Raw genomic sequence first — 26,284 nt, forward strand, 5'->3', positions numbered from 1 at the left:
CAGTCCACTCTCTACCACCTCAGCATTCCACCACTTCATTCTGTCGCTCGCGCAATCCGAGGCTCCTATGATAGAACATGACGCGAGAAGCGGCTTTCCTATCATCTGCCGCCTTGTCACCATTTATGGACAAAGGGGGAGGAGAATGCATGTGCCTAAAATAAAACTCCAATGGCATTCCTCTCCTTCTCTCTCGTGGATTACTCCCAATAACACAGACAAATGGGTCAAAAGAAAATCTTTATTTCCCCAGTCTCCTGCTAACAGCAAATTAAAAGCCTCTGGACTGTGAAGCCGCCGCTCCTGCTTCCCTCTCACTACCGAGCTGTATTTGGCTTTCCTCCCTGGACCCCCCATTTACTGCTCCTTTTCAGACCCTCCGCGTAAATCCCCTCAAACCGTTCAATGAGCTGTACCAACGCGGAGGGGGGCGAAGCACCATTGTGGCTCGCACTAGGAGGGAGGGGGCTCTGATTGGAGGAGCAGTCAGAGTGGGAAAGGGGGGGGGGCAGGAGCTGAGCCCAGACAGGCTTCTCCTTGCATCATCCTCATTGGGTGGCAGGGAGGGGTGGTGGCCGGTTCTGACGGCGCGCAGAGCTCGCCTCAGCTCAGCTGTAGCCGGCAAGTTGGTCGTCTCGCCGTGCGTAAAAGGCGCTCAGTCTGAGGGCGCACAACGGGTAATTTGAGGGAGTGGGTCCACATAAAGCTTCCACATCTTCCCTTCCAGCAGCCTCGTTCCTTGGGCTAGACGGCAGAGAGCCCGTCAGCATGGAGAAGCCAAGCGAGAGCCAGAATGGCTACCTGCAGCCCACGATGGTGTCGGGATTCATGGCCGAAGGTGAAGGGGCACAGCCGCCCCGCTTGAAGCTCTTCCAGCCGCGGGGCTGCGGGCGGTTCCTGCGGAAGAACTGCATCGTGATCCTGACCGTCTCCGGGGTGCTCCTCGGCGTGGGCATGGGTGCGATGGTGAAGCGCATGGACCTCACGCGGGCTCAGATCGCCTACCTGGCCTTCCCGGGAGAGATGCTGCTCCGCATGCTCAAGATGATCATCCTGCCGCTGGTGGTGTGTAGCCTGGTCTCCGGAGCCGCCAGCCTGGACACCAGGTCTCTGGGCAAACTGGGTGGCATCGCCCTCGCCTACTTCTTGGTCACCACTCTGGTGGCCTCGGCCCTTGCCATTGCCTTGGGCTTCATCATCAAACCCGGTGTGGGCGCGGGGTTGCTGAGCACCAATGACTTGGGCTTAGACGCCATGCCCACCACCAAGGAGACTGTCGACTCTTTCCTCGACCTGGCACGGTAAGGAGCTCAGCTTGGCAGGGCTTCACTGGAGGAAGTTTGGGTGCTGACAACCCTGGGCAAGGCATGTGATAAATGTCAAGCGTGTGATGACACTCTTCTTGCTGGCTCATATGCTGGCAGGGGGCAGCGGGGAGGTTTGCCTGATGAGTCTTTAAAAATCGTCTTAATCAGCTGAGTGGCCACCTAATGGTGCAGCAGGGAAGTAACTTGCCTAGGGAGCAAGAGGTTGCTGCTTCGAATCCCCACTGGTGTGTTTCCCAGACTATGAGAAATGCGTATATTGGGCAGCAGCGATATAGGAAGATGCTGAAAGGCATCATCTCACACTGAACGGGAGATGGCAATGGTAAACCCCTCCTGTATACAACCACAGGTTTCTGTGGTCGCCACAGTGGACACTGAACTGATGGCACAACTTTTCTTTAATCAGCTGAAACTGGTTTGTGGTGCTCCAGACCTGCATGTTATCTCTAGACCTTAACCCGGGACCATGGGCATTCATGCTGAGGAGAGACATGGCACCCGTACTACAGACGTTGTCATCAAAGCTTAATATCCAACTGATTTATTATAAGTTAGAACCGGTTTAAGTTGCTTTATATTATAGTAACAACCAAGGAACTCTTGTCCTTGGCTGGCAAAGTCTTATTGCCAACTGTAAATAAAATAACTGAATTTTATTTTATGTAGGAACTTGATTCTAGAAAGGTGACCAGTACACTATCTCTAGCCTACGTGCATTACACACATGCACATGCTCAGCACAGTCAGGCTAATGCTGGTCAGTATTTCACAGGACCATGTTCTTCATGCTTTCAAACTTTACAAGACCACATTGGTGAAAATCCATTTTGCCTGACAGAAGAGGATGGTGCTAAAAGCAATAGTTTCATAGTAATAACTTCAGAGGGATACGTTGCAACAAAAGCAATGGAGTCCTGTTATCGTTTGAATATGAACAGATTTATTGTAGCATAAGCTTTCATGGATTGGAGCCCACTTCATCAGACATATGAAACATAACACTAGCTGGCAATTGTGGAAGCAGAACCTGATTGCCTAGTTGGCCACAATTGCCTAGTTGGCCACAATTGAACCACAATCGCCCAGTTGGCGATTGTGGAAGCAGAACCTGATAAATCTTAACACAAAGTTCAAGCAGAGGTTTAAATTGATTTTGTGTGAGTTGACTACAATCACTTTACATGGTGGATTACAAAATATGCACACAAGTATAAAGAAAAACAATGTAAACAGAATGTAAACAGAAAGCTCCAAAATGTCATGAAATGCACATGGTATAAGTCTGTAAAATGTTGCTGGAAGCTCCAGTGTATGCAAGATAAATCAAATAACCCTTCGTGTTTGGTCACATGCGCATCATGTGCACTTTGCAAGAAATGTCACAGATTTCATCTTGTGCATTCCAGGGTTTTCTGTATCTGTATGCCAATTAAGGATAACACTCAATGTATCTGACAAAACTCATTTTATCCATGAATTATTATGCCACAATAAATCTTCTGTTCTTTAAATCTTTTAGTTCTTCTGCGCCCCAGAACTCTTTATTGCAACAGGTCTTCATTTTTTAAAAAAGTTATACTTGTATGCTGCTCTTTGGGGGTCTCCCATCCAATTTAAGGATCAATTCTGAACCTGCTTAGCCACTTACATTGTTCACTTAATATTCAGCCATCAAACTAACATTATTTGTGCAGACTCTTTGGGATATATATACACTGATGGCTAATTCCTCAGTCAAACTTATAAAAATTAAAAATATAAATGGGCTTGAGAAGATCTTGGTACTTGGAACATCTTACTTCTTCTAACACCAAATATGTTCATGGAAGCTTCCCTCCTTATATCAGCTTTGAGAGGGAAGAGGGGAAAGGATTAATTGCTTTCTATCTGTATTTTAAAAGTATAAATCAATTCAGGATATTTTTGCATTTTTGCATTGGGTTCTCTTTCTGGTTAATCTTCTGTGTCAGAATGATCCAGGACAGGCGTCCTCTTTCAGACTGTGAACTGCAGCTGCATCACTCAAGTTATTTCCTAGTTGTCTTAGGGTCAAACTAGTCATGGCACAGAGAATCTGGTGTGATTGCTGTCGCTTGTGCTGCTGTCCATACTAGGTAAAGGTAAAGTGTACTGTCAAGTTGATTTCGACTCCTGACGCCCACAGAGCCCTGTGGTTTTCTTTTGGTAGAAAACAGGAGGGGTTTACCATTGCCTCGAATATGAGATTATGCCTTTCACCATCTTCCTATATCGCTGCTATATAGGAGTTTTCCTTAGTCTGGGAAACATACCAGCAGGGATTCGAACCAGCAACCTTCTGCTTGTTAGTTGGAAGAACTCTTCATCTTCTTTCAGACTTAGTTTAACAGGCATCAAGTATATACAACTAGTCACCCAAACAAAATTAGGAAATGGTGCAGCTGTTGATGACACTCTGTATGCTTGTCTCCAGGGAAATGTTTGATAAGACGTTCTCTGCATATGGGAAAGCAAAGCTGCTGTTGTAGGAAGAAAGGGTTTGTCAATGTTACCATTGCTAGTTTTGGATGCCAATGTCTTAAGCTTCAGCATCCTGGTTTGTGTGATGTCATATTTGGTTTTTAGTTTTCCATGTTCCTACAAATTCTGGAAGTCATGTAGGAATGGACTTTGGTACCACATCCAAAAAACTTCGAGATCATCTAAGATCTTCTCATTCCCATATACCCCTTTTCACTGAGTTACCTTTAACTTCTTGTTGAGTGTGATTTTGTGTGATATGCATTTGCATGGCACATGGTCCTCTGTGTTGATGCAGCTTCTCTGTGTTGATGGACTTTACCGCACATTTTAAAAACAGGCAAACTTCTCCACATTTGGGGATATGGTATGTTGGTAATCAAGATTCACCCTATACTTTATTAAATGTCAGAATTTTTTAAATAATGTGTTTATATTCTATAGTCTTATACTAAAGGTGAAAATAAAGCATAAAACCCCAAATCTGTGCCTCCCTTTTAACTATCTTCTATTTGACAGCCATGATGATTTGTCCATTGGGTTCCTTGACTTCATGGAAAACATGGTATCCAACATTATATTTACTCTTCTAATGTGCCATATTTCATGAGATACGGTACTTTTAAAATGGTGCCATTTGCTCTTCTAGGATTCCAGTGCATTGTGGGAATTTTTTGGGAAGCCTACCCATTGAGGACAACTTGCCTGCTAAAGACCATCAACAAGAATGTTGACATGAAACCAATAGAATCTTGTCCTTAAAATGAATCTTAACTGTTTGGTGCAACACAGTTAGTAAGTAGTATATGGCTTTCCCACATTATCTCTGGTTCAAGACTGGTTCAAACTGAGTTAGGCTGAAATACAACTTTTGAAATGCTAGAAAGCCACAACAGTTCTGTTATATGGCTTTACCTCATTTTCAGTAGCAATTGGCAAGAGTATATGCTAAGATTTTCAGAAGGAAAATCATTCAACCTGCATCGCCCTTTGCTGTGGAGATAATGCACTGAGGGAACTCTGTGTGGATAGGTGCCCAGCCTTTATGTTGCAGCCCAGATCAGCTTTACTTGAGCTGGACAGGGTGTCTGAATTTGTGCAGTTTTGAGTGCCCACAGTTCAGACCTGTGTGGCACTCTGTGCCAAGCCAGCATTTGTCTGAATTGCAATCAGTCAGGTGTGCTGTTGGTGTAAGGAGCGGCTAGGATTGACTTGCTGCAGGGTCGTCATGTGCCACAGGCCCTGGTTAGCAAATAACTTATAAAGGGAGCCCTATTTTCCGTTGAGCAAGAACGGAAGGGCCAGCAACATTGTCCATGTCTTCACTAAGCCTAAATGCGCTTTAATCTTCTCCTTTTAGTATGGAAATCAACAGAAATCTTGACAGAGCCCTTCACTAGGTTATTATGCACCAATGCGCCAGTAAATAGATGTGGCGCCTATGGGGAGCATGCATTGTTGGAGGGGTTAATGAAGCCTTTTCCTCTCCTGGCTTGCTCTGAAAGATGGAAGAATCTGAAGTACATAATAAGGAGGAGATCCTTGAATGCGGTGCAGAGTTGGTGTGGTGGGTGAATTGAGCTACATACCTGCTTCAAACAGGAACAGTTTAGTATATTACAAATCCTCAGACACACAGCCTTAAGATTAGGTGTTATGAATGCAGTCTCTCGTTTTATGTGCATCACTTTGGGTACATGCATGGAAAGATGACTTGTAAATTTCTTAAATCAATAAGATCAACCCTAAATAGTACTTTTCTGAGTTAGCTTACTGCATTTCTAGTTAGGCTGCAGTGGGAAACATGCATGTGATCTCAAAGCTTCCTACTTCTAAAGGGACTGACCCATTTGTCTGGGATAAATCTGCAAAATAAATTCATAGATATAATGTGAAGTTTAAAATAAAATGATAGCTCTATAAGCCTGAATTATTTCCCTTTACTTCTGGTCCAGCGGTAGGGGGAAACAATAGAAAGATGCTGATAGAAGCAGTTCTATAGACGGTTGTGTACTTTAGCATATTCTCATGACTGGGAAAGCTCAGAAAGCGTGAGTTGATTAGAGAACTGGAGACTAAACAGTTAGTGGTGAAGATAATGACTCCTCCTTTTGTCATGCCATTCTTTCTGGTTCACTTTCTCTTGACTGCCAACAGGTCTTGTTCGTTTTTTGTGTTTCCACGACTGTATGTAGACTCTAATCTTGGGCCCTTTGTCATGGCCTTGGTGATAGAATGCAGCTGCTTGCTCTGCAGGTGCTTTACTCTGTGATTAATCTACACCATTTGTTGTTCAGTGTGATCCGGTTTGCACGGGCTGATCTGGAAGTGGAATGTGTGTGTTGCCTCCTTGGAAGCTGGAAGGACTAAATAGCCTTTTTATCCCTTCTAAATCTAGGATTCTTTATATCATAACTTGAGGCAAACCAACATGACACAAGGCATGTTTGATATATGGCCTTTCTGCGCTCAGCCTCTCTGTTTGGATTGCTTCAGTCCTCATCCTGTATACTAGGCTATGCTGTGATTATATGCGAAGCCTTTGTACAGCAAAACATCCTACCCTTATAAACATGTAATTCCTTCTTTTTCAACTCAGGGTATTTCCTGATCCCACCCAACTCCTACACGGTCTAACTTGGCAACAGTGGATAGCATCCAGACTAACTGAGCTAGTGGAAATGATGCTCCACTAGTTTTTCCCTGCCCTCTTCCTCTCTGTAGGCCACTAAGCTTCCTCCAAAGCCATTCTGAGGATCAAGAGAATGGCAACAGTATTGGATGTAGTACAGGTGGTTGCTGGAGGAGGAGGAATCCCTGGAAAGCAAGCAGAGACACATTCTGTGAGCTGCTCCATTCATGGAAAGTGTCTCCACTTAGTTTCTGGGGGTTCCCCTGCCTCCTGTAGTCACCTGCACTGCATCTGATGTTGCTGCTGAAGGTCCCTTGAGCCTTAGGAATTGCTTTTGAAGGGGCTCAGGGGATGGCAGAGAGGAGGAGAGAGAAATGGGGAGAGCATCATTTGCACTAGCACAGTTACATACCTGCCAAGATGTCCCTATTTCCCCATTCACCTGAGTTGGGAAGTAGGGACATGTTGGTAGTTAATCTTTTGAGCAGATAGTCTTAAGAGAAGAAACCTGCCCTGCCCTGCTGGTCCTGTTACACAAACCTACATAAATAACTTCTTCAAAAATGGAGTGACAGCACTTCCGGAGTATTCAGACACACTCAATGCAGCAGTGCCATCTTTATCCACCGATATACATTGAACTGTAGTGGACAGGGCACTCACGTCTATGAGGCTGTGTCAGTTTCCTCAGATGGTGAATTGGCAGAATTGACAGATTTTGGGGGTGGGTGGGGTGAACACCTCATGTTTAGCAGCTGCCTATGTCTCAGCCCAGCTCCAGCTCCCTCACTCTCCTTACCCAGCAACATACCCTTGCCCAACTTGGCTCATTTCATCTGGTAGTCACATTATCAGAGATGGTCTGGTAAACACTAAAAATGCTTCTCTGAGGAAGGGCAGGATTCCTCCTTGTCTTAAGAAGGCTATTATTAGACCTTATCTGAAGAAACCTGCATTGGACCCCTCAGAGTTGGCTAATTACAGACCTGTTTCTAATCTTCCTTGGTTGGGCAAAGTGATTGAGTGGGTGGTGGCCTCTCAGCTCCGGGCATCTTTGGATGACACAGATTATCTAGACCAGGCATTCTCAACTTTGGGTCCACAGATGTTACTGGACTTCAACTCCCATAATCCCCAACCAAAGGCCGCTGGAGCTGGGGATTATGGGAGTTGAAGTCCAGTAACATCTGGGGACCCAACGTTGAGAATCCCTGATCTAGACCCATTCCAAACCAGCTTTTGAGTAGGCTGAGGGGTTGGGACTGCCTTGGTCAGCCTGATGAATGATCTCCAATTGGCTATCAACTGAGGACGCTGCTGATCCTTTTGGATCTCTTGTGGCTTTCAATACCATCAACCATGGTATCCTTCTGGGTCGCTTGAGGGAGGTGTTTTGGGCGGCATTGTTTATAGTGGAACTACTGTAAACCACTGTTTACAGTGGTTCCTACCTCTCTGGAAGATTCCAGATGGTGTCACTTGGAGACTGTTATTCTGCAAATAACAGTCTCCAGGAGAGAGAAGAGGAGAGACAACATCTGCTCCTAGGTAGACCCCAGGGTGTGAGACTGGGTGCCTGCCTGTTTGCTTCTCCTGCTGCCCCCCTGTCTGTTATCTGCCCCCCAGGACTGTCTGCTGTGCTGAGGTGAGGCCTTGCAAGATTGGGGCCAGGGAGGAGGGTGACTTGGCAGTTTCCTGTATTCCATCTGCCTAGAGCTGCCTGCTCAGGGTTATATCAGTTTCTGCCAATGGTGGCGGGGTCGCCACCGAAGGGGCAACACCAAAGGGGGTTGCCCCTTTGGGGGAGCCACTTTGGGGGAGGGGGAGGGCCAGGTCTCTTGGCCTAGGTATTTGTATATGGGGGGGCATTTAATAGTGGAACTTCTGTTTAATTTGTCCTGGGTGAGACAATCTTAGAATGTGTCTGGGCTTAACTGGAGATGGGGAGATAGGGGGCGTGTCCACTGACTGTGGGGCGGCCATTCTGGTCGTGGTGAGGAACAGAAGAAGGAACGTTGGCAGGTCAGCGGACCGTTACAGGGGAAGGGGACTTGGAAATCTAATAGTTGTTTCCCCTTCCGGCTGTCCTACCAGCTCTTTGACCTTGGGGAACAGTGCCGATCATCCTTGGAACCTCACCTTGCTCCTCTGTAATGCCAGGTTGGTCCAGAACAAATCAGAAACCATGCATGATTTGATTCTGGATGAAGGTGCCAACCTGGTATGTATTACAGAGACCTGGCTGGGGGAGGCTGGGGGCCCAGTGTGGTCCCAGCTTCTTCCTCCAGGCTACTCTGTTGAGGAGTGTGTGAGGGTCCATGGACGGGGAGGTGGAGTGGCTGTGGTCTATAAGAATAACCTTTCCCTTACCAGGATCCCTGTTAGTGTCGGACCATATCGAATGTGTGTACTTAAGTCTGGGGACCAGGTATAGAGTGGGACTTCTGTTGGTGTACCGATCACCCCGCTGCTCAACAGAGTCCCTAACTGAGCTGACGGACTTGGTCTCGGACTTGGTGTTGGAGTCCCCCAGGCTTGTGGTGCTGGGGGACTTCGTTCACTTTGGGGTATCAATTTGTCCAGGGCAGCTCAGGAGTTCATAGCAGCCATGACGACTATGGGCCTATCCCAAGTGGTCTCGGGGCTGATGCACATTGCTGGTCACATGCTTGATTTGGTCTTTCACTATGATCAGGGTGGTGTTCCGTGGGTGGGATATCCTGTGATTTCCCCATTGTCATGGACGGACCACCATCTGGTTAAGGTCAGACTCACAATCATTTCCCAACTTCACAGGGACGAGGGTCCTATTAGGATGATCCGCCCGAGTAGGTTATTGGATCCAATATGTTTTCAAGAAGCCTTGGAAGGATTTAGTGTTGGCTCTGCTGGTGATCCTGTTGATGCCCTGGTGGAGAATTGGAACAGCAAACTCACTGGGGCAGTAGACATGATTGCTCCTAAGCGTCCTCTCCAACCTGCTTCAAAATTGGCCCCTTGATATACGGAAGAACTACGGGGGCTGAAGCGGCAAGGTAGACAACTGTAGCGAAAGTGGAGAAAGACTCGGCTTGAATCCAACAGATTGCAACATAGAGCTCATCTGAAGACCTATGCTCAGGCCATACGTGTGGCAAAGACGCGATTCTTTTCTGCCCGTATTGCATCTGCAAGTTCATATCCGGCAGAGTTGTTCAGGGTTGTGAGAGGGCTAGTGAGTGCCCCTCCTCCATTAAATCAGAATCTGGAACCATGGATTACCTGCTGTGATGTGTTTAATGAATTCTTTGTGGGGAAAATCTCTCTTATTCGGGCCGACTTAGACTCCGTCTCCACAATCACCTCAGTGTCTGATGTGGAGGTGTCCAGCGACTCCTCTTGTGTGATTAGGTTGGATCAGTTCCAGTTTGTGACTCCTGAGGATGTGGACAACCTGATTGGAATGGTGCGGTCTACCACCTGTTCTCTTGATCCTTGTCCGACATGGCTTATATTATCTGGCAGGGGAGTTGTTGTAGAAGGCCTGGTAGAGATTATAAATGCGTCTCTGAGGGAAGGTAGGATGCCTCCTTGTCTTAAGAAGGCAATTATTAGACCACTTCTGAAGAAACCTACCCTGGATCCCTCAGACTTGAACAACTACAGGCCTGTCTCCAACCTTCCGTGGCTGGGCAAGGTAATTGAGAGGGTGGTGGCCTCCCAGCTCCAGACAGTCTTGGATGAAACAGATTATCTTGACCCATTTCAAACTGGCTTCCTGGCTGGCTATGGGGTGGAGACTGCCTTGGTCAGCCTGATGGAGGATCTCCAATTGGCAATTGACAGAGGAAGTGTGACTCTGTTGGTCCTTCTGGACCTCTTGGCGGCTTTTGATACGATTGACCATAGTATCCTTCTGGAGTGTCTGAGGGGGTTGGGAGTTGGAGGCACTGCTTTGCAGTGGTTCCGCTCCTACCTCTTGGGCAGGTTCCAGATGGTGTCCCTTGGAGACTGCTGTTCTTCAAAATCTGAACTTTTGTATGGTGTTCCCCAGGGCTCCATATTGTCTCCAATGTTGTTTAATATCTACATGAAACCACTGGGAGAGATCATCAGGAGATTTGGTGCAGGGTGCTATCAGTATGCTGATGACACCCAAATCTATTTCTCCACATCAGCATCATCGGGAGAGGGCATAACCTCCCTAAATGCCTGCCTGGAGTTGGTGATGGGCTGGATGAAGGATAACAAACTGAGACTTAATCCGGCTAAGATGGGGGTACTCATTGTGCGGGGTTGGAACTCTAGAGATGATTTTGATCTGCCTGTTCTGTATGGGGTCACACTTCCCCAGAAGGAACAGGTACGCAGTCTAGGGGTGCTTCTGGATCCAAGCCTCTCCCTGGTGTCCCAGGTTGAGGCGTTGGCCGGAGGTGCCTTCTATCAGCTTTGGCTGATACGCCAGCTACGTCTGTTTCTTGAGGTGAATGACCTCAAAACAGTGGTACATCTGCTGGTAACCTCCAGACTGGATTACTGTAATGCGCTCTATGTGGGCCTGCCCTTGTACGTAGTCCGGAAACTACAGCTGGTCCAGAATGCGGCAGCCAGACTGGTCTCTGAGTCATCTCCTGTATTGAAGGAGCTACACTGGCTGCCGATATGTTTCCAGGCAAAATACAAGGTGCTGGTTATCCTCTCTAATAAAAGGCTTGGTGTCCGTCCGTGGACAACCAAGCGTGTGTCCGTGCCTCCCTCGGCCATTCTGAGCATGCACGGAGCGCATGTGCAGAACGGCCGAAGCAGAACCAGAGACAGGCACCACCACGGCGGCCATGTTTGTTGTTTTGCTGCCACAGGGATGGAAGAAGCTGCGCCAGCCACAGGGAACCCGCAGGGAGGCCAAAGGCACCACCACGGGGAGGGAAGAAGCTGCTGCGGCAGCCGCAGGGAGCCAGAGGCGGCGGCGGCGGCTCCAGGCCACCCGCGGGCGGCAGAAGAGCAAAGATGGCAGCAGTTGGCCTGCCAACGGCAACGGGGAGGGCAGAAGTAAGCCCATGTAATTCCCGCCGTGCCCTCTGCCGCCGACTGTCCTCCCGCCCTCCTAGCTGCCCGATTCCTTCATTCCCGTTCCCACCCCACATGTTTAAGGGCTAAATTGGCCCATTAAATTGCCGCCGCAGCTGCCGCCGCCGCCGACCTCCCGCCCACCCTCCCAGATGCCCGAGTCCTCCTTACCCAGAGTCCTCCTTACCCTTCCAGTGGCTGCGGCAGCCGCTTGGAGACAGAGGCGGCGGCGGGACCAATCCACCCGCGGCCGGCAGTTAAAGATGCGGCTGCAGCAGCCGCTGGAAGGCAGAGGCGGCGGCGGCACCAGATGCAGCTGAGCTCCATTGTCAGGGCGCGAGGAGGTGTGGAGGGCAGCACTGGCGGAGCTCCTGAGGGGGCGACCCGAAAGGTGAGAGACGCCACATAGGAACTTGGTGCCCCCTCGCCCCGAGAACAAACGTCCCCCCTCCCCAATAGCCTCTCGAGGCGCGCAAGGGCAGCTGAGCACTTGGGACCTGCCGCAGCGCATCCCTCCCCTCCACCCCGCGGCGGCACTTACAGCCGTTCTACGCTCCTCGGGTTGTTCTTGGGGACGCTGCAGAGCCCCAGCCCGTGACAGTCTACCGTAACATAATCAGATATACAGTGGGAATCTCACAGGAGATTTGGGTCTTTGAAAATCTTACCAAAAGAAAGAAAAGAGAGGCTGTCAGATTTCTGCAGTTCCACAAGGAGGATTGTAGAGACTTTAACAGACAAACTATCAATCTGTTTTCCATTTGCTGAGGATATATTTGTGGGTAAAGAGCATGCTCTCAGGACAAAGCAATCCAGCTGTACCCACAGAAGAAGAAGAAGAAACTCTAACCTGCATTTTAAGCTCCAAAGCCAAAACCTTTGGGAGAATGATAGCCCCACCATTTCCACTTTACACAGGATGGCATTTTCCTTGCTGATTCTTTATATGTCACATTCTTCATTAGCTAAGTACAGAATAATCAGCACTGTGAGATTGTGGACTTCCTCAGTTCAGGATAGTGCAGAAGGCTGAGCACAGAAAAGGTCAGGGCTCTTTTTATAGAATTCCACTCATAGCAGATAAAATCAAGAGTTCCATAAGCAATTAGTGGTTAGGTCCCTGTGGAAGTAAGTACCTTTCGAAGTGGTTTTGACAGATAGGGAAAGAAGTGTGAATAAACCAGAGATTTATTGAATTTGGGGAGGGAGAATCAGCCTTCAATAAGATTGGAACATATTTGATTTATCTCTTGGGTGCAACTGGATTTACTGTTTGGTATCTTCAAAAAAGGTGAGAATGAGTGCCAAACTACATGTGATGCAAAAGATCTGTGAAAAGAATGCAGTCGCCCACTCTCTGTTTATTTGGGGCATGGCTTTACCGCTGCCTCATTCAAACAAGGCACAAGGCCATTTCTTGCAGCAGATTGGCTGAGGTAGGCAGGGGGTGGGTCTTTGGCTGACTACAGCTGCGCACTCCGGCTTTCCTTCCTCAGTCCATTAAGAGCACCAACCCCCTCCCTCCTGTCCCTAGATGCAGTGTGGGTTTTACTGGTGGCCCTTATTGAGGGCCGGGTAGGACCTTTTTATCCCCTGCAAAAAAACCACAGAGGGAATGGAAAATTAGAACAGGGTGGAGGAAAACAAAGACAGAGAGAAAAAGAGACAGAGAGAGACAGACAGACAGACAAAAAGAAAAACAGACAGCAAAAGACAAAACAAGGAATGAGGGAGGGAGACAGAACAATAGAGAAAAGAAAAGTAATAAAGAAGAAAAAAGAGAGAAGAGAGAGATAGGAAAGAAAAGAACAAAATAAACAAAGAGAGAGGAAGGGGAAAAAAGAGAGGTAAAAATGAAGAAAAAAGGGAGAAAGAAAAAGAGAAAAACGAAAACACACACACACACACACACACACAACTCCAAAGAACACGCCCATTATAGAGAGAAGAGAGAAAAAGATAACGTAGAGAATAAAACATATTTAAAAAAAAGAGAGAGAAGGGAAAGAAAAGGAAGGGAAGGAAAGAAACAAAGAGAGACAGGGACACACACACACACACACACACACACACACACACTATATATATATATGAAGAAAGCTCAAAGGGGGAAAAGAAAGCTAGCGCCCGTTATTATAACGGGCTTAAAAATACTAGTAACCTATAAAGCCCTAAATAGTTTGTGCCCTGGGTATTTAAGGGAACGCCTTCTTCGGCATGCACCTCAGCACCCACTGAGATCTGCTGGAGAGGTCCATCTGCAGCTGCCACCGGCTCATCTGGTGGCCACTCAGGGACGGGCCTTCTCTGCTGCTGCCCCGAGGCTTTGGAATGCGCTCCCGGCTGAAATAAGAACCTCCTCATCTCTGACAGCTTTTTAAAAGTCTTTAAAAACACAACTCTTCAATCAGGCTTTTAATTAATGTTGTTTTAATGTTTTTAATGCTGTTTTAAAATATTATTTTAAAATTTTAAATTGTTGTAATGTGTGTGTTCCCCCCACCCCCATTTTTGTCTTAACGAATGTTTTACTTTGTTTTTATTCTGTTGTAAACCGCCCAGAGACGTGTGTTTTGGGCGGTATAAAAATGTTTTAATAAATAAATAAATAAATAAAAATAAAGTGTGGAGTTCTACAAGGCTCCATACTGTCTTCAATGCTTTTGAACATCTATATGAAACCGCTGGGAGAGATCATCAGGAGCTTTGGTGTAGAGTGTTATTGATATGCTGATGACACCCAGATCTATTTCTCCATCCCAACTTTACCAGGAAATGGCACAGCCCCACTAAATGCCTGCCTGAAGGCAATAATGGGTTGGATGAGGGATAATAAACTGAGGTTTAATCTAAATAAGATGGAGGCATTGATTGTAGGGGGTCAGGACCTGAGAGATAGTTTAGATTTGCCTGTTCTGGATGGGGTTACAATCCCACTGAAAGATCGGGTATGTAGTGTGGGAGTGCTCCTGGATCCAAAACTTCCCAGGTTTCTCAGGTTGAGGCAGTGGCCAGGAGTGCTTTTTATCAGCTTCAGTTGGTATGCCAGATATGTCCATTTCTGGAGGTAAATGACCTTAAAGCAGTGGTACATACATTGGTAACCTCCAGGCTTGACTACTGTAATACACTCTACATGGGGCTGCCTTTGTACATAGTCTGGAAACTAATATTGGTACAGAATGTGGCAGCCAAATTGGTCTGTGGGTCAACCTGAAGGGACGATATAACATTGATTTTGCCAGTAGGTTTCCAAACAAAATACAAAGTACTGGTTATTACCTATAAAGTCCTCACTGGCTTGTGTCCAAGGTACATAAGAGAGTGCCTTCTCTGTCATGAACCCTGTTGCCTATTAAGACCATCTGGAGAGGTCCGGGTACGGTTGCCACCAGCTCATTTGGTGGGACTGGGCCTTCTTTGTAGCTGTCCAGGGGCTTTGTAATACACTCCCTGTTGAAATAAGGGCATTTCCTTGTCTGCTTGCTTTTTAGGAAGACCCTCAAGATGTTCCTGCTTTCCCAGGCTTTCAACTGAAATTTAAATTTAAATGTTTCTTTTTACTGATACTGTTTTTATCTGTTCTGTGAATTTTAACTGTTTTATATTGTCTTTACATTTGTAATATTTTAACTTTGTACACCACCTAGAAATGTCTATATCAGGTGATATAGATCTATGCTATATTACATACGTACATAAATACATACCAGGAAGAAGTTTTAAAAGAGGTTAATGGAGTGTAAGAGAAAGCATGAAGGAGAGGAGAGCAGTCTCCTGGTGTGCCTCCTGGGAGACACTCTAGCCCATTATTTATCTCTCCTCTACATGCTGGAGAGCTGGTCTTGTGGTAGCAAGCATGACGCGTCCCCTTAGCTAAGCAGGGTCTGCCCTGGTTGCATATGAATGGGACACTTGATGCGTGAGCACTGCAAGATATTCCCCTCAGGGGATGAAGCCGCTCTGGGAAGAGCATCTAGGTTTCAAGATCCCTCCCTGGCTTCTCCAAGATAGGGCCGAGAGAGATTCCTGCCTGCAACTCTGGAGAAGCCGCTGCCAGTCTGTGTAGACAGTACTGAACTAGATGAACCAGTGGTCTGACTCAGTATATGGCAGCTTCCTATGTTCATATGTACATTTCCTCTTTCCTTTCATTCTCCAATTCCATTTTAAAATCCAGATGGTGGCTGGGACTTTTGCACACAGCAGGCTTTACTGCGAGTTTATTGGGAGGCTATACTGTGAACTCAAAGTTATCCCAAAAAACTGACAGAAATAGTGGATTTTTTTTACCCCGGATATAAATTGGGCTGCACTCTAACACACAGTGAAAAACCTGAATTGTGTGTGAACTGCTCCCCGCTAACTCTCAGGGACTTCGGAGTAAATCTGGTGGATATGTGAACACACACCCCTCCATTCTGGAGGAGATGTGAGTTGTCGCATCTTTAAAAGCTCTGTGTGGAAAATCTTCCAGGCGGAGGAGGAGCAGCAGCAGCAGCGGTGGTGCTGGTGTCCCACCAAAGAATATGCCTTTATGTTCCACCAGATGGCGTCTGGTGTGACAAGGTACTGCACCATGGAGTTCTCCACACAGCAGCAGGCTTTATCGCGGGTTTTCTGAAAGGCTTTATTGAGAACTCAACACTATTTTTTAAAAAAATGAGGCAAAAAGTGGTGGGTTTTTTACCCCGGATATAAATTGGTTTGCACTCTAATGAGCAGTGAAAAACCCGAATCGTGTGTGAAGTGCTCCCTGATAGCTCACAGGGACTTTGAGGTAAATCTGCCCAATATGTGAACCGCTCAATTCTGGAAGAGATGTGGGCTAAAAGCCGGGTGTAGAAAACTTCCAGGGGAGATACTGTATATGATCTCACCACACCACCTCAGGCACTGGAGGGAAGGCTTGGGTCAGCCTTTGCATGAAGGATAAGAACTTTCAGAAGTAATGAGTGTTTATCATCATTGTTTATTTTAACATTGTTAGTTACCATGAAAAGCTTGGCTTGAGAGGTAGGGTAAAAATTCCATAATTAGAACATAAATAAACATATGTTCATGATGAGCCAAGAAATCAGAAGTATTGCTGGTCTGCAACAGACCCAAACATATACTGTTGGCTAGATATATGAACCACCCCCTGGCCTGCATTTTCATTTTGATTATTTTAATTTTAGCTTTATTCCATCATTTATATTATTAGTTATAGATAATGAAAAATGTAATTAGATCACTACTAAAATTTTGACTACTATTACTACTTCTAAGAACCATAATAAATCCACAGCCTATATGACCACTTCTTTTCACCTTCATACAAGAGCCTTTCCAATTGCATAATGTGTTAAATTATTTTTATGAATAATAAAAATATTTCTATCCTGCTTTCACATGCCTAACACAGAATGGGCAAAGCAGTTAACAATTAGACAATACGACAATAAAACATTGTTACCCCATATAGTCCATCACCTGATCATTGGGACTGCTTCATAGTAAAGAAATCTTAATTGATTAGTCATATGAGTTTTTAATCTGTTTTAAATCTGCATAACGTCCATACAGAAGGACATCTGAGTTCTGAAGGCCCGCAGGGGAGCATACTTTCTTTGGTTTTGGCATGTTCTTAGAAGAGATGTTATGTCCTGTGTGACAGAGAAAAACTAATAACCATGCATAATATGTAAGTGTCTTACATGTGCTTGGAAAATCTGATTAACCTAGGGTTCCCAGAAGTGCACACACACATGGAATGCAGGAAGCTGCCTTATACTGAGTCAGACCATTGGTCCATCTAGCTCTGTTCTAACTGGCAGCAGCTCTCCAAGGTTTCAGGCAGGAGTCTCTCCCAGCCCTACCTGGAGATGCCAGGGGTTGTACCTGGGACCTTCTGCATGCAAAGTGGATGCTCTGCACTGAGCCCCAGCCCCAGCCCCATTTATGATGTCCACATATTTGCTTTGAGACATGATGTTGCAATGCCAGAATTTTCTGCAACAATTGTAATGTTGCCCTACAAACTAGAACTGGCCCATCCATCCTCTTGTGAGTTCATATCTGTATGCTTTACACTGATCTTGAACTTCAGCAGTTCGTAAAATGCAATAGGGAAAACAAATTAATTTGGCAGACCACTCTAACTATGGTTTCTTTTACACGTACATTTTTTACATTTTCACATGAAATTCTCTTGCCTTTTACTCACATTTTGCAGTCATTGGTCATCTTCCTTGGTATCCAGGACCTGTAGATTTCTACAGCTGTAGTTCAGCATAGAGTCCAGAGGTCTGAACAAGGTCAAAAGAGGGATGCAGCAATTATACTTAGGATTGCCTATTCTGTTACAAGATGCAATGGCAGTGAATCTATCGAGAGTCATATTTTGGAAAGGAAATTGGGCTTATAGAACTTTATCTGAAGACATCACACACTTTGGGTATCAAGCTCTCTCTGTAAAACTTTATTTGACATTTTGTGGGAAATATCACATAACCGTTAGAGAGAATAATTATTCAATCAACTATTGAACTACGATTGATTCAGTTATTCAAATTTGTTTATATGTTCTGCAATGGCATGTTTTGAATGGCAGGTATGTCTGCTGCAGCATACAACATTAATGCAAAAGGTGATTATATGGCATTGTTTCTTTTTAATGCTGAATTAATGCTCTAATCCGACTATAGGCATAATATTGTTTTAATGTACAAACAAATAATTAAGTTTATAAGCTGCTGTTAAACCCTAATCTCTTTTTTTGCCTGGCTTTTTTCTTTCTTTTCAGAAACTTGTTTCCATCAAACCTTGTTGCCGCAGCCTTTCGATCGGTAATGTACAAACACTTTCTTTCCTTTAATTAATTAAAATTTTTGGAACTGAAATTTCTGGAGCATTTGATGGGGGGAGGGGAATCTGATTTCCTATAAAGAGATGAATGAATTTCCTATAAAAAGATGAATGAAAATGGCATTTTATAGCATGCCATTTTTCCTTTGGCATGCTGAAAAATTTAGAACTTGACTATAAAAATAGTTAGCAATAAACCACAATAAATATATTGCAAATTAAGAGTCCTAAGACTTGAATAATAAGTAATACATAATCCCTGAATGACTTAAACTGCTAGTTTAAGAACACTTGTACTATTAATGCATATACTTTCCAGAGTTTGTCTCGAATCCTACATCCATGCTCAACTCCTTGGCTTCACAATCTGGTTGATTAATTCTGAATCCCAATGTCACAGGTGTCATCTATTACACGAGACAGGGGCAAGGGAACCCTATTATTTCTCCCAACAGCTTCTACAGTTGCATCTTTCCCCCTACTCCCTAAGTTAATGGTACAGATTTTATTATGCTGTATTTTCTGTCTGTCATTAGCTGCTCCAAGCATCCAATCAATAATCTATATTCTTATAGCTCACTCCTCCACATTCCTTTGACTGGCAAAAAAGATTACTGGGCCACAATCTAGATACAGAGTTGTTAAGCCCTTGCTTTTTAAAAAGGCATGTCTGCTTCCGAGTTTTTTGGATTTTCTAAATTTCCTGCTGAGAAAATTCAGGAGCCTCTTCAAATTCGTATGATGTAGCTCATGCTGTCCTGCTTGGTTTGTTTGTTTAACACATTTTTATACCGCCCAAAACACAAGTTCTCTGGGCAGTTTACAAAACAATAAAAACAACCAATAAAAAGATTGACACATTTCAACAATTAAAAGTTAAAAAGTTAAAACTATTAAAACACAATTACTCAATATTTAATTAAAAGCCTGGGTGAACAAATGCTTCTTGACTGCCTTTTAAAAAGTTGTAAGAGATGGGGAGGCTCTTATTTCAGCAGGAAGTGTGTTCCAAAGCCTCGGGGCAGCAATGGGGAAGGCCCATCCCTGAGTAGCCACCAGACAAGCTGGTGGCAACTGCAGAAGAACCTCTCCTGATGATCTCAGTGGGTGGTGCGGTTCATGCTGAAGAAGACGTTCTCTTAAATACCCAGGGCCCAAGTCCTGGGTATTTATCATAGATACACTAACAAAAATGCAAGAAAATGATGTCAGAGTATAAAAAGCAAATAATCTAAAATAAAGCCTTATATGGTGCAATCCTTTGCAACAGCTGGCTGACTTAAATGGGGCTGAAGCTGCTTGATCTTAAATGTATGTACTTGGAAGCAAGTTCTGTTGAGTTTAATGGGAGCTATTTCTTGTAAGGTTGTAATCTTAAACATGTTTCATGTGCATAACTGCGGCTGCAACCCACCTTCATGCCACAATGAGGCTTTAAGAAGAACTTGCAGAAGTGGTGTGGGAGAACCTTGTGCCAATATTGCACCACTTGGACAGGGTAAAATTTTACTGGCCCATCCGTTCTTCCAACGTGCAGTGCAGATGGGCACAAGACAGGCCAGTATGGGCCCAGCTCATGCCACTCCATTGTGGCTGGATGTACTGAATTACAGTCGTACCTGTGATTCTTCCTCTCCCTGCAGAGGCGTATCTAGGGAAAATAGCGCCTAGGACAAGCACTGAAATTGCGCCCCCTGTCCAAACATCTGACACTCATCTTTCAGATAACTTTACCATACTGTCAGCTGAAAAATACAAGTCAAGCTCATCAATCTATTAATATTTCAAAAACTATTTAGCAGTGGACGTAGCCAGACCAAAAAAGCTGGAAAACTACAAATTCCAGGATGCTGGAGCTCATGAAATACCCAAATACTATGTGGAGGTGTACTTGGAAAACTAAACAGAAGTGCCTGTCTAATTTTCTACTATGCATTGTAGCATCACTATCACATAAGTTTTAAAAATAAATGGAGAATTTGACTTTTCCCAGATACTCTGAAAATAATTAAATATATACAGAATAAACTGTGTCACTGCTTAGAATATACTCTAGTATTTCAGAAAGACAGTTAAAATGAGAGAAAGAGAGCAAGAAACTCCCAGTGGGCCTTAATACTAAGGATTTCACACTGATTCAAAGACAAACTCACCATTAATAGCCATATTATTAAGACATCACATTTAACTCACTTATCACAAGAAGCAAAGTAAAAGCAAATGAATACAATCCTAGCTCATAAGCTTCAGCTCAGTATTCACAAGTCCTGATTCTCTGTACATAGTGGCAATCTGAATATGTGTACAGTGACATATTATATTAAATTTTTTAAAAAATCTTTTTAACCTGTAGACCTTTCGGGGGGGCTTCCTAAAGGCCATGGGGGGTCTGCAAAGGTTCCCCCTCCCCCTGCTGGCCTCTAGGGCCTCACAGGGACCATTTGAGCATGTGCAGTGGCCATTTTTTAAACTTTTTTTAAAAATGGCCGCTGAAAACAAAATGGCCACCATGCATGCTCAAATGGCCTCTGCAAGGCCTGGCATGGCCTAGGGTCTCACAGAGGCCATTTGAGCATGCACGGTGGCCATTTTGTTTTCGGTGGACATTTTTTTTAAAAAAATAATAATAATTTTAAAAAATTGTGCCCCCTTCAAGTGGCGCCCAGGGCACGTGCCCTGCCTGCCCTACCCTAGATACGCCCCTGTCTCCCTGCCAAAATGCCTCATATAGATGGTCTGTCGGGCAGTACTTAAGTGGGATTAAATTTGCGCACAGAACCCCCATAGGTTGATGCTAGTAATAAACTATGTATTTTGCAGAATAAGGGCCTTAACTTGTAGAAAGCATTGCTTCTTGAGCAAAATCTATCTGACTTTATCTGCATAGCCCCATCAATGTGTGTGGCAGTTTCCAGTATTAAATATAGGAAATCCTAGATGTAAATTTACAAGCAATATAATCATGAACTAGTGTACCTCTCAGATTAATAAAAATCTTGCTTTCCATTTACAGTATGCCACAAGCTATACAATAATAGTAAGAAATGCAACTGGAAGTGCTATATTTGAAAAGGTAAGGGTTTTGTCTTATTGTTTGTAATCAAATGTTTGCTTTGGAGAAAATCTTTTTAAAAATGTCTTCATAATTTGCATAATTTTGATTTATATTCCCAGAAAAACACATCTGATATAAATGCAAACGAAAATTGTCCTTGTTTTTGTCTCTCGCCCCAAATGTCTCAGTATAGAGGGAAGGGGGCTTTAATCACTTTTATCCTCCTCCTCTATGTGTGCATCACATGAACGTTTCACCACACTGGGAGCCAAGGTAGTCAACCCATCCAGGTCCCCAATCAGCTCATCTCCTCCCTGCTCCTTTCCTAAATAATCATTTGCACCTTGTACAATCTTGCAGGTTGCTGGATTGTGGTTGATTGTGGTTGGCTCTTGTGGGGGCCTCTACAGGCCAGGTCTCCAGTAATCTTCCCCACACTCCTGACCCTTGGCTGGAAGGGCACATAGCTGGCAGCTGGTGGCAAAGATCCTGTCCCCTCTTCTCTGTCCTCTTGCACATCTGTGGCTGATAAGGCCTTGCTGTTGGGCATTTCCCATCATTTCCCCTTGGTTCTGGCCTCGTTCTGCTGCACCAGTGGCATGGGGCCCAGACTCAGATAAATACCTATCCAATGGTATATCAGATATTAATTAAAATATTCTTTTCCATTTACAGTATGCCAAGGACAATGGAACAATAATAGGAAATGCAACTATTGGAAACATTACGTTTGAAAAGGTACACAACAGTTTTGTCTTTTTCTCTGAGTGCAAATGTTTGCTTTAGCAATAGCAATAGCAATAGCACTTACATTTATATACCGCTCTATAGCCGGAGCTCTCTAAGCGGTTTACAATGATTTAGCATATTGCCCCCAACATTCTGGGTACTCATTTTACCGACCTCGGAAGGATGGAAGGCTGAGTCAACCTTGAGCCCCTGGTCAGGATCAAACTTGTAACCTTCTGGTTACAGGGCGGCAGTTTTACCACTGCGCCACCAGGGGCTCCTCCTTTTAGAGTCAAACCTTTGTTATAGCTTCACAATATGCATAATGTTTAGTAAAGCATGCTCAGGGAATGCTCAGAAGCACAAATAACTGATCAGAATAAATGTTCAGAAGTACAAATAAGAAATAAATGCAGGAGAAATATATATTATCTAATAGTATATCATTCAAATATTAATAAAAATAGTATTGTTCATTTACAGAATGCTGCTGACAATGAAACAACAGTAGGAAATGCAAAAATTGAAAAGGTAAGCAAAAGTTGTCTTCCATCAGTCTTCCCCAAACTGGAGCTCCTGCTTATTTCAAACAAAAGCTGATTGTTTTCTCTTTCTTCCCCATTTTCGAAATCAGTTTAGTGGAAGAGCAAACTGAAGTAGGGATGTGCATGAAGCAGATTTTGCACTCTGTTTAAAGCTCAAAACAAAACACAAATGGCCAAAACATGCAGTTGAAAGAACTGGTCTGATCAAAACCTTATGGGGGTTTGGGGAAAAGGTTAAATTTTTGTTTAAAATAGCATGCTTGCCCTTTTCTTTTGTGGGTTGGGTCATAGTTAGCACCCATCATGCTGTACCACCCTTTGGTGTCCCTAGGAGCTACCCATGGGGAACAATGGTGTGTTTCAAGTTTCCTATGGCCAGAACAAGCTGCACTCACAGAATGCATGCACACAAGTTTTGCATTGCAATTTGCAATGCATTTTGCAACCCTGCCTTGAAAAACACTGCAGAAGCACACAGTAAATGGGAATCTGTCCCTCCCAACACAGTTGATGGGAATCTATCCCTCCCAACATATTTCAAACATAGTCCAAAAATGGCCAAAAAAGAATCCCTGGCCCAGAATCCACTGCCAGCCACCATATATGTACTGCAGGAACATCATTGGCGCAAGTTGCTCTCTCAAGATGCTCTCACACACAATTATGATTCCTTACTTCAGCATTGCAACAGCTGTCACAGCCGCACAATAGCAGCAAGCATAGCCATAAGCTCAATTAGAACAACATCTTCAGCCACATTTTGACTGAGTACACCTTGAAATTCAGATTGTAGAGCAGACCAGAGGAGTGAGTGAAGCACAAGTTAGTCCCAAGGCCAGACATGGAGCTCATCCCAGCAATCACCAAGAAACAGTACAAACACATAAAGAGAACTGCCATTGTCCAATTCTTGCCACAACACTATCTCACAAACAAAACAAACCACAACTCAAGGAGGGCAGGCACCCAAGTTCTACCTTTGTGAATCTGAGATCCAGCAAAACCAGATAGTTACAGCAGCAATAGCACAGCATATTCTTGAGAAGGCAGATCTGGCCACAGCTACCCATGCCTTAGTCACAGTTACTGTGATGCACTTTACATGTGGCTACCCTTGAAGAATATTCAGAAACTTCAGTTGGTGCAGAATGTAGCTGCCAGGGTTCTCTCTGGAATTGCTCACTCAGAGCATATTACATCTATTCTGCACAGGCTGCCAATTTGTTTCCAGATCCAATTCAAGGTGCTGGTTATTACCTTTAAAGTCCTTAAATAAATAATAAATATTATACTCCATGCTGAGAAAAGAAAACCACAAAATCAAACCTTCTTTCCTCCTCTCCTGATATATCTCTTCTTCAAGAGAGGCACACTATAAGAATTCTCTCTCTGCTTCCCAGTCCCTTTGAATATATTTCAAAATTCCCTCTTTTTGGGCTGCCCCCTCCCTCCCCCTGCCAATGGGGCCACAGTTGCCCATGACAACACTTGATTTGTATGATAAGAAACCAACCAAGAAGCAAGGAGTTCACAAGCCAATTGGAAGCCAGTGCAAGAAACCAATCAGCAAGGGAAAAACAGGCCTCCAAAATGGCGCTTGAATCATTTCAATTAAAATGGGGTTGTTCTGCTCCAAACTCAAAATGGGCCTTTTATTTAAAGGATCAGGGGCGTAGCTATAATTGAGTGAAAGGGTTCAAAGAACACGGGTCCCCAGCTCCTGAGGGCCCTCCAACTCCATCCCTCCCTATTTTCTTCATTATCTCCCTCAATCTGGGGGGCCGCCAGAGAGAGGGATGAACATGGGCCCCCTCTCCCCTAGCTACGCCCCTGTAAAGGATGTTCTCTTTTGAGCTCAAAACACTTGAAATGGCCCATTTCGAGTTGAAACATTTCGCCATCGAAATGTTCTGCTCATCCCTAAACTAAAGACAGTCTAATGAAGTTTTGAAATACCTGTAGCCCAATCCTATGTGTGTATATTCAGATGTAAAATCACACTGGTGGTGGCGATTATCTCCTGTTGAGTGTCTTCAGGATTACAGCTTTAATTTCACAGACTGACAGGTCATGAATAGCCAAAATTAATTGACTCCTGAGGATTAGTATATCTTAAGTCATGCCAGTTGCTATGGTCCTGGAAAAAAAATCTATCCTGCCTTTGACTTTCAGAATTTAGTAGATTAGGTACATGTGAACCCCGTTATCCTTGGGGTTCTATTCTGTGGGAAAACCATGGATACTGGGACAGCAGGGCATTGCAGCAATGGAGATGGGGCTTTTCCCAGTCCTGGAGGCTGCGGAAAAGGGAGAAAACAGGGGAAAACCAAGGAAGAAAGTTCCCTAGCATGCTCTGCAGATCTCCAGCCTTCCAGGAATGCCTCCCTCAAGTCTCAAGTAGGTCATTTGTCCATGAAAAATCATGGGAAATAAAAAATGAGCCACAAAATGGCTCCTGCTCCCACAATGGCAGCTGGAAATAACCTTGGAGGTCATTTCCAGCCACCCCAACACCATGGATATGTGGAACGTAACCCTTTGTGTTCCATGTATGCCGGGGTTGGGTGCCTCTTTTGGGACTATAGATACACAGAACCGTGGATAGAGGTACAGTGTGTAGTGAGGTCCACATGTACTGTATATATACAATTCTGTATGCTGTAACTGTGTTCCACATAATGTGTGAATAACTGTGTCTGTATACAGGACTGTATCTGTGTACACCGTACAAAGATTGTACAAGTGTTGAACATAATGTGTGGATAGGACTTTGATGAACTGCATATATTAGAATATACAGTTGCTACGGGCTTTGGATGTAAACAAATGGATTTGGGTACACTCATGGCACACTCATGGTAAACAAAAGAGGCACCCAACTTGGTTTGTTTTTGTTTCATGTGAGAGAGGCAATCTCAATATTTCATTAATTTAACCAGAGTAATGTTTTAGCACCGGGAAAGGATTTGTAATATGTGTATTAACTGCAGTGTGTGAGTTCTTTGAAAAATCAAATCTACACCCCACTGCTTGGATACTTTTGAAGATTAGAGATATTTTCAGAATGTCCATAAACATCTTTGTTCTGGGAAGGGCGTCACCTGGGGACTTACTGGCAGTGAGCCATTGTGTGATAAACTGAAATCTCCATGTTGGGGTTGGGCTCAGAAAATAGGATTCAAAGAGCATGCAACTAGCTCCATGTGTATAAGACCACCTTGGTGACTTTTGAACAGCAGCCCTACATGTCACAAGGCAAACTACTTTTCACACTGCAGGGACCTTCCACAGCAGTTCATAATATTTGTTTAAATCAAAAATGTCACACATTCTACTGGACATGTCTAATCTTGTGGGTGTGCCTAAAGTAGCTACTTAGATGCTGGGCACAGTTTCCATTTTTCATACTGTTTAGACTGGAGCAAGAGCCTAAGAACTCACCAACAGTGCATTTTCTAATATAAACAGTTTTCTTGGAGTGGAGAAACAATGATATTACACTGCAGCCACACAGCCCCAACAGAGCTTTCTCTGGTCCCATTCGGCCGTAGCATGAAATCTCGGGTAGATGAAGCTGTGGTTAATCTGTGAAGCTGAGAAT

The 26,284-nt window shown here is 44.5% G+C and overlaps 1 protein-coding gene across 1 annotated transcript in view; it reads left to right on the forward strand.

Moving 5' to 3' along the window:
* The first annotated feature begins 553 nt into the window (after nt 1–553).
* SLC1A4 (solute carrier family 1 member 4) overlaps nt 554–26,284 on the forward strand; it is a 54,327-nt gene continuing 28,596 nt past the window's right edge. The window contains exons 1-5 of the mRNA XM_053284411.1: nt 554–1,301; nt 18,293–18,335; nt 21,368–21,427; nt 22,085–22,147; nt 22,622–22,669. Coding sequence (XP_053140386.1) covers nt 769–1,301; nt 18,293–18,335; nt 21,368–21,427; nt 22,085–22,147; nt 22,622–22,669 — 747 coding nt within the window. The 5' untranslated portion in view covers nt 554–768. The remainder of the gene's footprint in view (nt 1,302–18,292; nt 18,336–21,367; nt 21,428–22,084; nt 22,148–22,621; nt 22,670–26,284) is intronic.

This window comes from Hemicordylus capensis, chromosome 1, assembly GCF_027244095.1.
Source record: "Hemicordylus capensis ecotype Gifberg chromosome 1, rHemCap1.1.pri, whole genome shotgun sequence".
Taxonomy (NCBI): Eukaryota; Metazoa; Chordata; class Lepidosauria; order Squamata; family Cordylidae; genus Hemicordylus; species Hemicordylus capensis.